An 18069-nucleotide genomic window follows, 5' to 3' on the forward strand; every position below is an offset into this window, starting at 1 on the left:
CGTTGCCTGGTATGGATTTAAAGGGGAAGCCCTAAGCCGAACAAACGGTTCCATGCGTTTTTTATCAATTAACTTACCGACCGACAATTCATTATAGCTAGTAGTTTGCCTTTACAGGCATGCTATCACATACTACAAAATTACATTTTTTTTTACATTCCATATATATATAAATTTATTTGTAATGCGTCAAAACATTCAAATATACAGTATATAGAATCAGCCTCTTTCCTTCAAGAGTTAAACAGAATTTCACTTTACACGCAGTGAATTTCCCCAGAGTGCTAAACCTTTCAAATGTGCATTATAAAGCAGCAGACTTCTAAGCAAGTTCTTTACATTACTTTCATTCTCCAGTGGCCATGTTCACGCTGCATATCAAATCCATTATCTTTTAGGTATGTATTAGCTGTTCTTATGGTATTACTAACACACACATATTGTATATAGACACACACAGGCAAATATACAATATATTTTTTACATTGTAAATAGTCAAAAATGTTTCTCCATTAAAAATGCCTGTAAACAAAACGCGGCCAAACGTGAGTTACTGCTTTTACACACTATTACAGGCATTTGCTGTTTCAAATGCCTCTAAAACATCCGTCCTGAATGCATTTTTTTGCTTTACAAAAAATGCTTCTAAACTCAACTGTCTAGAATTGACTATAAACGACCTTGTGTACATGTACTGATAAGATAACAGAAAAGAGTTCAGGGGCAGCTGAAAAAAAACGCCCAACTGCTCCTAAACGTCCAGTTACCAGCAGCAGTGTACATGAAGCCTAAAAAAAAAAAATATTTTGCTAAAATTTAAAGTGGTATTAAATTCTAAAGCAAACATGTATTATACCAATTCTTAGATGTGGTGGCTGCACCACAGCTCACTGGATGAAAACAGAATGAGAAAAACCTAAACAAAGAAAACCAATGCCACTACTACATCTAATCATTGGTAAGCTGCAACATATTACATTTTTAGTTTTGTTTTTTATACGGTTTTAAATCAAAATATAAAATTGTTACAGTTTGCCATTTTGTAATTTAACGTTATTAAACAGCTGCTTTTTCTCTAAAGATTAAAAAAATATATATATCCAAGATACAGTAGCAACCTGGAGGTAATTGGTGTCCTATATGCCTCCAGAAAGGTAAATTTCTACCTTTGTGATTGGCTCACTGATCTTCTCAGATGTCTGCACTAAGATAAAAGTAATATTTTAGGCATCCTTAGCTATAGTAATTTCTCATTTCTAATTTTTAATCAGCTAAGGCTTGTCTATTAAAGGACTTTAGACACTACATCTTTTCTCATTGCATCTTTATGAAACTTCACACAATTCTTTCACCTATTTTGATAACCAAAAGACTCAACAAATGACCCTGAATATTGGAAGCTAAAAACACAGTTTAGTGCAGGAATAACTTGCGAAGGCTTTGTTGATACAGAAAAGGTGCATCTCGATTCTGTGGATTAAAACAGCTGCACATATGTTGTCATGAGATTTTTATTTATTGCTGAGTTCAGTAGAATCTTAAGAAACCTAAGCTGTTAAAGCTAACCATTTTTTTTGTGAGAAATAAATGTTCAACAAATGTAGATTTTCCTTTTTTAATTGAATGTATTTATACCAATTTATAACAATCTAGCTTGCGCACAAATATATATATACAGTACATGGTTTCTCCAAACATATCTATTTAAGAGATTAGTCATCTTTAAAATATATACCTTTTTATAATAATGTGCTTTACAGTATATTTAAACCCAAACCTTTTATTTTTTTGTTTTTTTTGTATGAAGTAATGAGGGGTTTAAACCATTGGCAACTTTTTTTGAAGTCTATGTCCCATTGGGGAGATTTCCCACCACCTCTTAAATCATAACCTCAACAGGAAGTGAGAGGCAATCTCTACAAAGTGAGAAAAGTCCTCTCTTAGCCCTTGTACACACGGTCAGACATTCCGACGGAAAATGTCCGATCGGACCGCGTTGTCGGATAATCCGACCGTCTGTGGGCTCCATCGGACTGTTTCCGTCGGAATATCCAACCGACAAAGTTTTAGAGCTGGGCTAAATAAATTTTTCCGACAACGTGATCCGATCGGACTTTGTCCGATTGTTTGTAGAGAATTACAATCGGAAAAAGTGCCATGCATGCTCAGATCAAATTCCTAGACCAAAGCTATTGGCTACTAGCCTGAACGTAGTCCCGTCGTAACTAAATAAAGCCATCACGTTCTGAACGATCTGATTTTCCGACAACTTTGTCCGACCGTGTGTATGCAACACCAGTTTCGGACAAAATCCGTCTGAAAAAATCAGACGGATTTGGTTGACGGAATGTCTGACCGTGTGTACAAGGGCTTAAACAGTTGTCCCCACAACAAGTGTCTTTATTGGAAAACTTTCCCTCTTGTTTCAGTGCAAAGTGTTATACATTCTCTAATCTTCAGTCCCAATGACAGTTGTTAGAAATAAATAAAGAGAGTGATTCTCTTCAGGAGGGACTTACACAACAAAAGTTGCTAAACCTTCCACACTCTATTTAAACCCATCAAAAACTGTTTTGGTTTTAGATACAGTTTAACCAGCTCCTGCTTGGCCTATAGCAAAATGATGGCCGGAAGGGACTTTCGTCAATCTGGGTGGACATCATTTGACGTTCTCCTGTCGTGCCTCACACGTGGGGCGATCTGTCACCGGCTGTGTCTATCGGACACAGCTGATGACTGATCAGTGTACCGACCCACTGCCAGCACCATGTGATCACTGTGACCAATCACAGCAAATCACATGACAGTTGTAAACAATGGATGGCTTCCTTCCATGTCAACCATTGTGTACAATTGTGTTTCTAGCTGTGACTGGTCACAGCGATCACATGGTACAGACTGTGCTAATCACAGCCTATTTTTACCATGTGATTAGCTCTGGCCAATAACAGATAATCACAACAAAACGCACTGCATGTTCATTCCTTTTCTAATTTTATATATATATATATATATATATATATATATATATATATATATATATATATTTTTTTTTTAACATACTGTCAGTAGTCAGTGTCTCTGATCACTGCACCAGTTGTATTAAAAATGATGTACTGCACTAGTGACAGTATGTAAAAAAATATATATATTTTTTAAATTTCTTCATTGTCCAAAAAATTGTGACAAAAAATTACAACGTAAAAAAAACTTGCCATGCCTCCTACTAAATACCTTGGACTGTCTACTTTCCAAAAAATGTGTCATTTGGGGGATATTTGTACTATCCTCACATTTCCGGGTCTCACAAAAGGAGATCAGCCATCGGTACATCAGGATTATTCGATTTTCAGATATATACCATATTTTATGTAATTTATCTACAGACTAAATAATTTACACTAATTTGGGTTATTTTCACCCCAAACATGTAGCAGAATAAATTGTGGCCTATATTTATGAATAAAGGTTATTTATTTGCAACATTTTATAACAGAAACAAAGAAAAATGTTTTGTTTTTTTTAAATTTTCAGTCCTTTTTTGCTTACTTAACGAAAAATAAAAAACACAGTCGTAAATTAAATACCACAGTAAGAAAGCTCTAGTTGTATGAAAAAAAATATATCAAAATTTCATATGGGTACTTTATTGCATGACCACTGAAAGCTAAAAATAGGCCTGAGCTGGAAGGGGGTAAAAGTGCTCGGTATTGAAGCAGTTAAGTTAGCTTTGTGAAAAATTACATTTCCAAGAAAGCCAGTATGAAAAGTACATACTTTTTTGTGCTTTGTCCAGTAGTATGGAAATCATATAATTACCTAGTATTTGTATTAGACACAAATGAGTTGTATTACTGAGTAGTGATGGACGAACGTTTCGCCCGGCGGTCGTTTCGCGGCGAATTTCCGACATTCGCGGTCCGCACGTTCGAACGCCTTTTTCCGTCGTTCGCCGCGGCGGACTTACGTGTTTAATGTATACAAGAACTTTAACCTTTGGTGACACGTTTATCATGTGATACAGGACAGCCAATTGAGACATGACAGCACATGGACACTTGTACATTCCCCCTAACCTATAAATACACCCGATCCGGTGGCCATTTTACATTCTTTCTTCTGTTACGATAGGGACAGGTTCCTGTGTGGAGTAGGGAGAGATAAACCACTAGCTATTTGGTACACAAAAGTTCTTTTCAGGACTGGTATAGGTGTTAGGTGTTGATAGGTTTGCTGTGCTGCTGATTCTTGCAGCAGCCTGAGTGTCTTTTGTTAGTTTAGAGAAAGGGAAAGGACGGTGTATGCTACAGGGACAGCCAGATTAGTCTTTCATCATCATCATCATCATCATCATCATTAGCTGTTACTATCAAGGTCCACAAAAGAGCTGTTCCAGTAACCACTAATCGTTCTCTTTTTTTGCCAATTTGTATAGGGACAGGAAGGAAGCAGTGTTGTCAGGCAGTGAGGGTAATTTTAAAGACTTGCTGTTATTATTAGTTCCACAAAGGTTCTTTTCAGGACTGGTATCAGTGGTACAGTAATAGGCTTGTACATGTATAATATTCTTTCTTCCAAATATAGAAAGGATATTATACTTGACTGCTGCCCTTCTGCTGCAGTCTGCTAAACATTCACAACTCACTTGTTCCACAAAAGTTCTTATAAGGACTGGTAACTTGGTATAGGGTGCTACGGTACATAGGCTTGAGTGCGGTACAGTCTGCTGTTCTGTAAGGACCGCTATCGGTCCACAATAGATAGGGTTGACGTGCACCACTGCTGACCGCTGCCCTATACTGCAGCAGTCCTTCAGCGGTATAGGGACTGACGTACAGTCTGCTAATCACTAACACACAACCTGCTTGTTCCACAAAAGTTCTTATAAGGACTGGTAACTTGGTATAGGGTGCTACGGTACATAGGCTTGAGTGCGGTACAGTCTGCTGTTCTGTAAGGACCGCTATCGGTCCACAATAGATAGGGTTGACGTGCACCACTGCTGACCGCTGCCCTATACTGCAGCAGTCCTTCAGCGGTATAGGGACTGACGTACAGTCTGCTAAACACTAATACACAACCTGCTTGGTCCACAAAAGTTCTTATAAGGACTGGTAACTTGGTATAGGGTGCTACGGTACATAGGCTTGAGTGCGGTACAGTCTGCTGTTCTGTAAGGACCGCTATCGGTCCACAATAGATAGGGTTGACGTGCACCACTGCTGACCACTCACCTATACTGCAGCAGTCCTTCAGCGGTATAGGGACTGACGTACAGTCTGCTAATCACTAACACACAACCTGCTTGTTCCACAAAAGTTCTTATAAGGACTGGTAACTTGGTATAGGGTGCTACGGTACATAGGCTTGAGTGCGGTACAGTCTGCTGTTCTGTAAGGACCGCTATCGGTCCACAATAGATAGGGTTGACGTGCACCACTGCTGACCGCTGCCCTATACTGCAGCAGTCCTTCAGCGGTATAGGGACTGACGTACAGTCTGCTAAACACTAATACACAACCTGCTTGGTCCACAAAAGTTCTTATAAGGACTGGTAACTTGGTATAGGGTGCTACGGTACATAGGCTTGAGTGCGGTACAGTCTGCTGTTCTGTAAGGACCGCTATCGGTCCACAATAGATAGGGTTGACGTGCACCACTGCTGACCGCTGCCCTATACTGCAGCAGTCCTTCAGCGGTATAGGGACTGACGTACAGTCTGCTAAACACTAATACACAACCTGCTTGGTCCACAAAAGTTCTTATAAGGACTGGTAACTTGGTATAGGGTGCTACGGTACATAGGCTTGAGTGCGGTACAGTCTGCTGTTCTGTAAGGACCGCTATAGGTCCACAATAGATAGGGTTGACGTGCACCACTGCTGACCGCTCACCTATACTGCAGCAGTCCTTCAGCGGTATAGGGACTGACGTACAGTCTGCTAATCACTAACACACAACCTGCTTGTTCCACAAAAGTTCTTATAAGGACTGGTAACTTGGTATAGGGTGCTACGGTACATAGGCTTGAGTGCGGTACAGTCTGCTGTTCTGTAAGGACCGCTATCGGTCCACAATAGATAGGGTTGACGTGCACCACTGCTGACCGCTGCCCTATACTGCAGCAGTCCTTCAGCGGTATAGGGACTGACGTACAGTCTGCTAAACACTAATACACAACCTGCTTGGTCCACAAAAGTTCTTATAAGGACTGGTAACTTGGTATAGGGTGCTACGGTACATAGGCTTGAGTGCGGTACAGTCTGCTGTTCTGTAAGGACCGCTATCGGTCCACAATAGATAGGGTTGACGTGCACCACTGCTGACCGCTCACCTATACTGCAGCAGTCCTTCAGCGGTATAGGGACTGACGTACAGTCTGCTAATCACTAACACACAACCTGCTTGTTCCACAAAAGTTCTTATAAGGACTGGTAACTTGGTATAGGGTGCTACGGTACATAGGCTTGAGTGCGGTACAGTCTGCTGTTCTGTAAGGACCGCTATCGGTCCACAATAGATAGGGTTGACGTGCACCACTGCTGACCGCTGCCCTATACTGCAGCAGTCCTTCAGCGGTATAGGGACTGACGTACAGTCTGCTAAACACTAATACACAACCTGCTTGGTCCACAAAAGTTCTTATAAGGACTGGTAACTTGGTATAGGGTGCTACGGTACATAGGCTTGAGTGCGGTACAGTCTGCTGTTCTGTAAGGACCGCTATCGGTCCACAATAGATAGGGTTGACGTGCACCACTGCTGACCGCTGCCCTATACTGCAGCAGTCCTTCAGCGGTATAGGGACTGACGTACAGTCTGCTAAACACTAATACACAACCTGCTTGGTCCACAAAAGTTCTTATAAGGACTGGTAACTTGGTATAGGGTGCTACGGTACATAGGCTTGAGTGCGGTACAGTCTGCTGTTCTGTAAGGACCGCTATCGGTCCACAATAGATAGGGTTGACGTGCACCACTGCTGACCGCTGCCCTATACTGCAGCAGTCCTTCATCGGTATAGGGACTAAGAGTTTTGTCACAGGGTCATTTAAAAAATGACAGGCAGAGGAAGAGGCAGGCCCTTCCGCAGGGGTGGTAGGGGTAGGGCAGGAGCAACAGGCTTGAGCCAAAGTGGGAAGTTGCAGAAGGTGCGTTCAATTACTTTAAAGGATGCACCAGACTTGGTTGAGTGGCTCGCTCAGCCTTACTCTTCTGCACCCTCCTCATCCTCTCGATCTGCACCCTCTTCTTCACTCTCTGCTATGTGCACCCCCAAAGACACTACCACCAACAACACGACCACCACCACCACCACCACATACCTTCCGCTTGAGTCACTGGAATTATTTTCCGATCCATATCAAGAGGACATTTCTGATGCGCAGCCACTCTTGGTATTGGATCAGGAAGAGGAGGTAGCAACAAGCGCTACTCAGCAGTCTGACGCCAGTACCCAGATCAGCCCAAGGAGGAGGTTGGTCCCCGGTGTTGCTGCCTACTCCGAGATCTCTACTTATAGCGGTGGGGAAGGTGACGTTGATGATGACGTGTCTAGTGATGTCACGTGGGTGCCCACAAGAGAGGAAGAGGAGGGGAGTTCAGAGGGAGATATGGACCAGCAGATAGGGAGGAGAAGCAGCAATGACTTACATTGCACAGCAGGGACAAAGCAGACTGCAAATGTATCAGGAGCGAGTCATCGACCATGTACGGTCACATCTGGCGCTCCCAGGACACCGGCACATGGCTCCGCAGTGTGGGCTTTTTTTAACGTGTCCGCTGCTGACAATAGCGTTGCCATCTGCAATCTTTGCAGTCAACGCGTTAGTCGCGGTAAGCCCAATACTCACCTAGGGACGACCGCCTTAAGAAGGCACATGAGCAGCCATCACCGAGCCCAGTGGGAGCAACGGAACACACAAAGCCACACTGCAGGCTCTCACCGTCCAGCCTCGTCTTCTACTTCTCCTTCTCCTCTCTCCTCACAATTGTCCTCCACTCCACCTTCCATCACGCCAAGCTCACATTTTTCTGCAAAAAGGCAGGCTTCCGTGGGCCTAATGTTTGAGCGTAAAAAAATGATGACGCCGGATAACCCTCTTGCCCAACGGTTGGCGGCTGGCTTGTCAGAACTCATAGCCCGCCAACTACTGCCATATAAACTGGTGGACTCGGAGGCCTTTCGCAAATTTGTGGCCATTGGAACACCACAATGGAAGGTCCCAGGAAGGAAGTATTTCTCAGAGAAGGGCATCCCAGAGCTATATGGCCATGTTCAGCGGCAAGTGAATGTATCTCTGGCACACAGTGTCGGTGCCAAGATACATCTGACCACAGACACGTGGTCTAGCAAACACGGGCAGGGAAGGTATATCAGTTTTACTGCCCACTGGGTGAACCTTCTGACGGCCGTCAAGCATGTAACCCGTGGCACCCGTGTAGATTTGGTTTTACCGCCACGGATTGCATGCAGGCCTGACTCTTCTTCTCCTCCTCCTACTCCATCCTCCTCCCTCTCCTCCTCAGCTGCCTCCTCCTTTTCCGCTGCTAGCGTCTCTTCCACTGCACCGCCCAAGCTCCCCAGAACCTATTCCACATGCCAGGTGAGACGTTGCCATGCCGTGCTGCGTCTGTTGTGCCTGGAAGCAAAGAGCCACACTGGCCCGGCACTCCTTTCAGCTTTGCGTTCACAGGCAGATGAGTGGCTAACACCGCTCAATTTGACAGTTGGTAAAGTGGTGTGTGACAACGGTGCCAATCTGCTTAGCGCATTGAAACAGGGCAAAATCACGCACGTGCCGTGCATGGCACACGTCTTAAACTTGGTCGTGCAGCGATTCCTTGTCAAATACCCTGGGGTCCAGGACATCTTGCGGCAGGCAAGGAAAATCTCGGCCCATTTCAGAAGATCTTACACGGCCATGGCTCGCCTTGCTGACATTCAGCGGCGACACCATCTGCCGGTCAGACGTCTTATTTGCGATTGCCCGACGCGATGGAACTCAACCTTCTATATGCTTGATAGGCTGCTCCAGCAGAAACGTGCAGTTAACGTCTACCTGTATGAACTCTGCGAAAGAAACGGTTCTGGGGAGCTGGGTTTTTTTTCACCGCGCCAGTGGCTGCTCATGCGCGACACATGCAGACTTCTGCGGCCATTTGAGGAGATCACCAAACTGGTCAGTCGCAGCCATGGCGCCATCAGTGACATGGTACCTTATGCCTTCTTTCTGGAGCGTGCATTGCGTCGTGTCATTGATCAGGCTGTGGAGGAGCAGGAGCGGGAAGATGAGGAAGTCGCAATGCTGGATGAATTCCCAGGGGGGGCTACTCTATCTGAGACAAGTCAACAACAGGAGTCTGATGAGGAGTCAGAGGAGGATGGTGCCGGGGCGGATGAGCAGGAGCAAGAAGAGCATGCTTTAAACCTTTCTGGGATCCCTGTTGTGCGAGGATGGGGAGAGGAGAATGAAGAGGACGACATTATCCTGGATGATGAGCAGGAGCCAGGCCACCACACCGCTTCCACTTTAGTGCAAATGGGGGCCTTCATGCTCCAGTGTTTTAATAGGGACCCCCGTATAAAAAGCATGAGGGTCAAGGACCAGTACTGGGTGGCAACGTACTTAGACCCCCGGTACAAACACAAAATGGCGGAAATGTTACCGCCGTCGCAGAGGGCTGTCAGAATGCAGCACTTCCAGGCCTTGCTTCGAGAAATGCTGCATTCTGCTTTTGCGTGCGCTGGCAGAGGAGCAATTCCCACTCCCAGAGAAGGATTTGCGGGTACCAATCCAACAGCGCCTGCAAGAAGAGGCCGGTTTGAAGATGTGTTGGTGACTTCGGATATGAGGTCATTCTTTCAGCCGACCCATCGACAGGTGTCATCCGGATCCAGCATCAGGGAACGCCTAGACCGTCAGGTGTCCGACTACATTGGGTTAACGGCCGATGTGGACGCTCTGAGGAGTGATGAACCCCTAGACTACTGGGTGGGCAGGCTTGACCTCTGGCCAGAGCTTGCCCAATTTGCAATCGAACTGTTGGCTTGCCCCTCATCCAGTGTCCTGTCCGAAAGGACGTTCAGCGCAGCAGGGGGGATTGTGACCGATAAGCGTACTCGCCTAGCTCACCACAGTGTTAACTACCTCACATTTCTAAAAATGAATGAGGCATGGATCTCGGAGGAATTCAACACATGTGACCAGTAGACCATGTATATGTCTATAAACTATTTTTTTAATCAAGCACACAGACCTTCTTAATTCATTTGGCTCACTTCCTTGACCCAAAAAAGCACACCGTACTATATGCCCCTACCCTCCTCTTTGAAGAGGTTGAGCGGTGTCATATTTCTACTGGGGCTGCTTATGATATCCCTGTGCTGTGCTGACTTCCTCCTGGGGGTTCTTATTATGAAGGGATCACACTATCCCTGTGCTGTGCTGACTTCCTCCTGGGGGTTCTTATTATGAGGGGATCACACCATCCCTGTGCTGTGCTGACTTCCTCCTGGGGCTGCTTACGGTGCTGCTGTCAGTGCTGTATGTCACGGTGCTGCTGTCAGCGCTGTATGTCACGGTGCTGCTGTCAGCGCTGTATGTCACGGTGCTGCTGTCAGCGCTGTATGTCACGGTGCTGCTGTCAGCGCTGTATGTCACGGTGCTGCTGTCAGCGCTGTATGTCACGGTGCTGCTGTCAGCGCTGTATGTCACGGTGCTGCTGTCAGCGCTGTATGTCACGGTGCTGCTGTCAGCGCTGTATGTCACGGTGCTGCTGTCAGCGCTGTATGTCACGGTGCTGCTGTCAGCGCTGTATGTCACGGTGCTGCTGTCAGCGCTGTATGTCACGGTGCTGCTGTCAGCGCTGTATGTCACGGTGCTGCTGTCAGTGCTCTGTATTACGGTGCTGCTGTCAGATGCCTCTATCACGGTGCATGTGTCATTCCGGTATGTCACGCTGCTGGTGATCATCTCCTGCACCCTCTTCTTTGCCTACCCTGGTCCCTGACCTTCCCTCTCCTCCATTGCCTTCATTAGCTCCATAGTCCTGAATTGTTAGAACAATTTCCCAAATAAAATAAAAATGCTTGTAGTTATCGATCCCAAATTCACCTCATACATGTATTATGTCATTGTCCAGATGGTGGGACTACGTTTTACCCCCTAATAATTACCACGTGGCCGCAAATTCGACATGAAGGTTTGCAAAGTTCGCCTCCCATTGAAGTCAATGGGGCCCGCGGCGAACGTTCGGTTTCGCGAACGTTTGGGTCCGTTCGCATTTCGCTTTCGCGAAACGTCCCGTCGGAAGTTCGTCCATCACTATTACTGAGTCAGCCTTAGCGAAAAGAAAGAAATGTATAAATTGTAAAATAAAAATCTATTTGTGATGCACTATAGTAGAAAAATATTAAGGATAGGTTGTATTGTTTTGGTTTACAACATTATCAAGATTTCCAGACAACATAAAGAAAATATTTCCATCTTTCTAATATTTTATTAACATAAAAAAAATGGGGAATGTTCTAATTTTTTAAATTCCCTATGACAACCTCACACTATTTTTTGTAATGCAGGCAAAACAGAAGCAGCACCAGCCTAGGCCAGCTGAACAGCTGCACATAATTTGTGACACTTTAACCAATGAACCACCAAGCTCAGCTTGTTTATGGATCAGCAAGGAGTTTGAAGTGTGCTAAGGACTATCGGAAAAAGATAAATATTGTGCCAGACCTGAAATTATTGTCTCATCAGGATTATGTAAAGTGAAGATTACAATTTTTTGTACACATCCAGCTCTAGTTACCTGGTACTTTGTATTAGGAGAAGTCTTAATGGTATTGATGCCGTTTTCTTTTCTTTAGTGCTTTAGAGAACTATCGACTAGAAGGCATTTACTCATAAATATACCAAACTCTTGCAATCCATTTACAGTCTGAATTCGTCTTTTCCTGCTTTCTGTAAATACACTACCAAGGTAATAATAAACAGTCATTGTTGTTTGCATTTCAAAATTATCACTAGATTAACTAATGGAAATTGTACAGTCCAATATAACAGAATTTTTCATTCAAGGTTTCTCTGGTGTCTCAAAGCTTCGGATGCCAGTGTGTCTTCTCTTTCTAGTTGCCTATTTACTCATCATCGGTGGGAATCTCACCATTGTTGCTATCATTTGGGCATATTCCCATCTACATACTCCTATGTATACATTTCTAGTGAATCTTAGCATCCTTGATATTGCTTCCACTTCATGTACTCTTCCTAAACTTTTATCCATACTAAGTACAAAACAAGACACAATCTCATTTGCTGGCTGTATAACTCAACTGTATTTTTTTTTATCCTTATCTTGTGCTGAAGCCATTCTGCTGTCAATTATGGCTTATGACCGATATGTAGCCATCTGTAATCCCCTCCGTTATGTCATTATCATGAATTTAAGATATTGTGTTTGTCTCTCTATAATTGCATGGATTGTTGCTTTTTTAGACCTTTCTGGTCACGCTGTGCTTATATCCAGACTGAAGTTTTGTGCATCCCGTATCATTGATCATTTTTTCTGTGACCTTGTCCCAGTGTTGAAAATGTCCTGCAGTGACACGTATAATGTAGAATTGTTGACTTACATTGAAGGAGCAATACTTGGAATGGCAACTTTCTTTTTTACTTTGGGATCATATGCGTTCATCATTTCTACTATCCTAAAGATAAAATCTTTACAAGGCCGGGGTAAAGCATTTTCTACATGTTCTGGTCACCTGATCTGTGTGACTGTCTTTTACAGTACTTTACTTGGTTCATATATGAGACCCAGATCATATTATTTACCAAAACATGATAAGTTTTTTGCTCTTCTTTATATTGTTTTGGTTCCTATGCTTAACCCTGTAATCTACAGTCTGAAAAATGAGGAAGTTAAAAAAGTTCTTAAAAGTCTGCAAGTGGTGGAGTTACTAAGTAGACATAAACAAACATTGAGAACATGATTTAGGTTTAACTACTTCCCCACACACATCTATACATCTCCTAAGGAACATATTATACCAATTTTTATACTGCTATGTACCCATTTGTTTTGGCAATTTTTGGCCTTGTCATTACTTATGACTACAAAATAATATATAGAATATTTTTAAGAATTAACAAGGCCTTTGTGTTTTGCTTTTGTCTTGCAATTTTTATTCGTAGTCCTTAGATGAAAGAATTAACAAAGCTAAAATAAAAACACTTTTTCTTTTTTGGCCAGTGTTAATTCAAAAATAAATAGTGTTACTGAAGATCAAAAATATATATTTTATTCTGTAAATTGCCCTATTTAAAATGACACTAAATTATGATTCAAGTAAGAAGCATTAGAAAGTTATTTACAAATTAAATGCTTGGGGTTAATTTACTAAAAGTGGAGAGTGCAAAATTATGCATGGTAGCCAATCAGCTTCTAACTTCAGCTTATTCAGTTAAAGCGGGAGTCCACCGGGACTCCGCATTTTTTTTTTTTTTTAAAGCCAGCAGCTACAAATACTGCAGCTGCTGACTTCTAAAATAGTGACACTTACCTGTCCAGCACTCCCGCGATGTCGGCACCCGAAGCCGATCTCTAGGTCGTCTGTCGGGTCCTGCCGCCGCCATTTTGGGTATGGGAATCAGGAAATGGAGCCTTTCGGCTTCATTTCCCGGTTCCCTACTGCGCATGCGCGAATCGCGCTGCGCAATAAGGATGCTCCCCGCTGCCTCTGGGATCTGTGTGTTTCCCCGCAGGCAGCGGGGCACTTGCGGGAAGGGGCGGGCACTTGCGGAAAGGGGCGTAAGTTACGGCCCTTTCCGCAGAGAGCTATCCCGGAAGTGGGTGCAGTTACCTGGATTATCCAGGTAACTGCACCCCCCTCCCCCCTGAAAGGTGCCGATTGTGGCACCGGAGGGGGGGAGGGTTCAGATGAGCGGAAGGTCCACTTTAGGGTGGACCTCCGCTTTAAGTTTTGACAAAAATATCTGGAACCTTGATTGCTCTATTACTGTGTCCTATTGTATCTTTGTATGGCTTGGCATTGTAAATATGGACACTATTTAGCCCTGCGAGGCATATAACCTTGTTGTTTTATTTCTCCTCCTCTGTATCGCCCGCAGTTGCAGGTACTCTAATACTCCAATGAAAATGTATTGAAATAAAAAAATAAAAAATACCTTGATCCTGATTGGTTTCTATGCAGAGCTGCACCAGATTTTGCACTCTTTGAATTTGATACTACAACATTATTGAACAAAAACAAATTAAAAAGTTTCAACATGAATGTTTATTAAAAATAGAAATGAAGGGTTTAAACTGTTGACAAGATGGTACAGATGCCCTGCGACTATTCAACAATGTAACCATTCCTTGCCAGATCCTTGCTGGCGATGCTTTTCCTCTAGATGGACAATGCTCCACTTTTGGTGGGCATGCCCTCCTATTAGGAAATTCTGGCAAAGGATCTTTGACCTATACTGCAGGCTGATGGCAACCTCAATTAAGCCCACACAAGATATAACCCTCCTATCTATGATCCCAGGACCCCTCAAGTTGATTAAAAAAGATTTATTGCGCCACTTTCTGGCAGCAGCTAGGACGGTGATTCCCCATCATTGGAGAACAGCGGATGTACCTTCCCTTGGTGATTGGGCTGTTGAAGTGGATAAAATAAGAGATCTGGAGCGTCTGTTGGCACAGGAATCCGGGAAGAAGGAACAGTTCTCCATCACCTGCACCTCATGGTCAGTGTTTCGTTACGCTGAAGACTTTACTTTATGTGTTGATGATGACCCATCCACATCTACCGGATAGCAATGCTGGAGTGATCTCTAACCTCTTTAACCTCCCTTATTCCTTTCCTTGATATAACCTCTCTCCCGCTTGCTTTCCTTCTCACTTTGAACCAAACACCCAAGCATATGAACGGAGGCCGTATGCCCAGAATAGATCAGTGAACTAGATAGCATACTACCCCGATTAGGAAGGACCACATGACATCATGGATCTGCGTTACCAAATTGTCTGTTGGAACCCGCCCGCATGTTATTATTCACTCATTTATGTGGCATATAATTACACTGTGATACACCATTATTCCATTAAAGATTCTGATGCAAAGATGCCTCGGATTGTACATATTTCGTAAAAGTTCCCTTCACTACTATATGACAGCTACATGTGTATTATAAAAAATAGAAAAATGTCGCAACCTTCAAACCATCACCATAGTGATTAAAATGAATGAATAATAAATTTATGATTTCCCAAATAATTAATCAACATATACAAAAAAAATATAAATAAATAATGCACAAATTCATAAGTGATACTGATAAATAGTTAATAATTAATAGATAAAAATTGAAAAATAATTAGAATTATAATGAAATCCTAAGCAGTTAAGCATAAATTATTGTGGAAAAGTGACCCAAAGCCCAAAGTGAAAAAATCCAAATAATAGTCCTTTTGGTGAAAATAGTATTTGCTTCAATAATAATATTCAAACGTGCAGTCTTCCACCATCAAAAAAAGTGCTGAACACCATTATTAATGCACGCTTACCATAGGAAAGTGTATGATCGCTCACTCAGTATACACAATGTGATCTGCCGGATGGATCGCAACTTCCCACCAATTCAGATTGAAATCTCACTCAGGAAGCTCGCACATATGCAGATGGTAACTCAAAAAACAAAAGTAGAGAGGCTTCCCATAGTGTAAAACAGGTAAACAGCTTTATTCCAAATAAAAATAGGTTATACTCACAAACATATGTAAAATCACATTGCCATAAAAAGTGTATGGGGACCTGGGTACTGCCCCAGGGGACATGTATCAATGCAAAAAAAAGTTTTTAAAAGTGACATTTTTTAAGGCGCAGTGATTTTAATAATGCTTAAAGTGAAACAAAAAAATGAAATATTCCTTTAAATGTCATGCCTGGGGATCCCCTTAGTCTGCCTTTAAAGTAGTGCATCTTTCCCATGTTTATAACAGTACTGCAGCAAAATTACATTTCTAAGGGAAAAAATGGCATTTAAAATTGCTCGTGGCTGTAATGTATTGCCGGATCCTGGCAATATACATTAAAAAATCATTAAAAAAATGGCGTGGGTTCCCTCCTAGTCCATTACCAAGCCCTTCGATCTGGTATGGATATTAAGGGAAACTCCATGCCAAAATTTAAAAAAAATGGGGTCAGGGCCCCCCCAAAATTCATAACAGGCCCCTCAGGTCTGGTATAAATTTTAAGGGGAACTCCACGCCAAAATAAAAACATGGCATGGGGTTCCCTCCCAGAATCCATACCAGACCCTTATCCGAGCATGCAACCTGGCAGACCACAGGAAAAGGGGGGAGAGACAGCGCCCCCTCCCCCTCCTGAACTGTAGCAGACCACATGCCCTCAACATGGGGTCTCCTCCAAAGAAAATTATCCCCATGTTGATGGGGACAAGGGCCTCATCCCCACAACCCTTGCTTGGTGGTTGTGGGGGTCTGCAGGCAGAGGGCTTATTGAAATCTGGAAGCCCCCTTTAACAAGGGAGCCCCCAGATTCTGGCCCTGTTATGTGAATGGGTAGGGGTACTATTCACCAAAAAAGTGTCAAAAAAAGTAAAAATGACAGGAGACAGTTTTTGACAATTCATTTATTAAAAAAAAAAAAATTCTGGGGCCGTCGGTGCCATGATTGATGGTGGATTTACATAACGGGACACTTTTTTTTAATAAAGGAATTGTCAAAACTGTCTCCAGTCTTTTTACTTTCTTGACACTATTTTGGTGAATGGGTAGGGGCAGGGCCCGACTGACCATTTGGACACTCTGGCACTGCCCGAGGGCCTAGGACCAGGGGGGTCCCATGAGTGGCTTAGTCTGCCCCTGGATGTGCCCACAGCTTATCATGCAGGATAGGGGAAGTTTATGCACCGAGGAGGCAGTGAGCTATGTCATTCCTGCCTGCAGTTGATGAGGCTATATGAGAGGACTCGGGTGCTGGCCAGGATTACAGAGCGATCATGGAGCCATGAGGATGATAGCAGTGACAGGTGCTCCAGCCGCCTCTTCTCCTTGGGAATTCAGCAGAGGGGCAGGGCCACAGTATACATCCATGCCATGAGGGGAGGCCACTGAGAGAGCTGGAGGCTGCAGAGTGGACAGAGTGGTGTCATGTCGGAGACAGCCACCTGACCTGCCTTGTGTGGGGCAGCAGGTCAGTGTGTAATCACTGCAGTTGTGTGTGTATTTATAATCACCAGCCAGACTAACTGAGTGTTCCTTCTTGCCCAGTGCCCATCTACCAGGTGCTATTCCCTGGTATCACTATCAGATTTTCTGCAGATTTTTTCCTTCAGGTTTACCAAAACCATGTAGTGCAAGGGCCTGACTGGTTGCATACAAATTGAAACTCCTAAGGTTTGACCTCATATTATATGGTTTTGGTAAATCTGAAGGAAAAACTCAGCAGAAAAACTGATAGTGTGTATGGGGCTTAGTGCCACTCAGTGTACAGATATCAGTGTTGTATATAATAAATAGCACTCAGTATACATATGTCAGTTATATATAGGGAATATCACTGAGTGCTTTTGCTTAACACTGATATCTGTATACTGAGTGCCATTCCTTATATACAACACTGATATCCATACACTTCAGTGAAAAGAATGCCCCTTACATTGATGCTCAGTGAGAATAATGTCCCTGACATTAGTGGTCAGCAGAAAGAATGTTCCTTACATTGGTGGTCAGCAGAAATAATGTTCCTTACATTAGTGGTCAGCAGAAAGAATGTTCCTTACATTAGTGGTCAACAGAAAGAATGTTCCTTACATTGGTGGTCAGCAGAAATAATGTTCCTTACATTGCTGGTTAGCAGAAATAATGTTCCTTACATTGGTGGTCAGCAGAAAGCATGTTCCTTACATTAGTGGTCAGTAGAAAGAATGTTCCTTACATTGGTGATCAGCAGAAAGAATGAACCTTACATTGGTGGTCAGCAGAAAGAATGTTCCTTACATTGGTGGTCAGCAGAAAGCATGTTTCTTACATTGG

At 43.3% G+C, this 18069-nt stretch overlaps 1 protein-coding gene across 2 annotated transcripts; it reads left to right on the top strand.

The window, feature by feature from the left end:
* Window positions 1–351: 351 nt before the first annotated feature.
* Window positions 352–14993, top strand: LOC143929965 (olfactory receptor 8H1-like). Of its 2 annotated transcripts, none has more exons than XM_077453878.1 (2): window positions 352–398; window positions 11582–14993. In XM_077453878.1, exon 2 carries the CDS (start codon window positions 12038–12040, stop codon window positions 12992–12994), a length of 957 nt encoding a protein of 318 aa, XP_077310004.1. In that variant the 5' UTR covers window positions 352–398; window positions 11582–12037; the 3' UTR covers window positions 12995–14993. The 2 variants fall into 2 exon arrangements, with proteins under 2 accessions (XP_077310004.1, XP_077310005.1); XM_077453879.1 differs by having other exon boundaries at window positions 11870–14993.
* Window positions 14994–18069: the final 3076 nt, after the last annotated feature.

This window comes from Lithobates pipiens, unplaced genomic scaffold (assembly GCF_037356315.1).
Source record: "Lithobates pipiens isolate NorthernLeopardFrog02 unplaced genomic scaffold, aLitPip1_a1.2 Scaffold_25, whole genome shotgun sequence".
Lineage (NCBI taxonomy): Eukaryota > Metazoa > Chordata > Amphibia > Anura > Ranidae > Lithobates > Lithobates pipiens.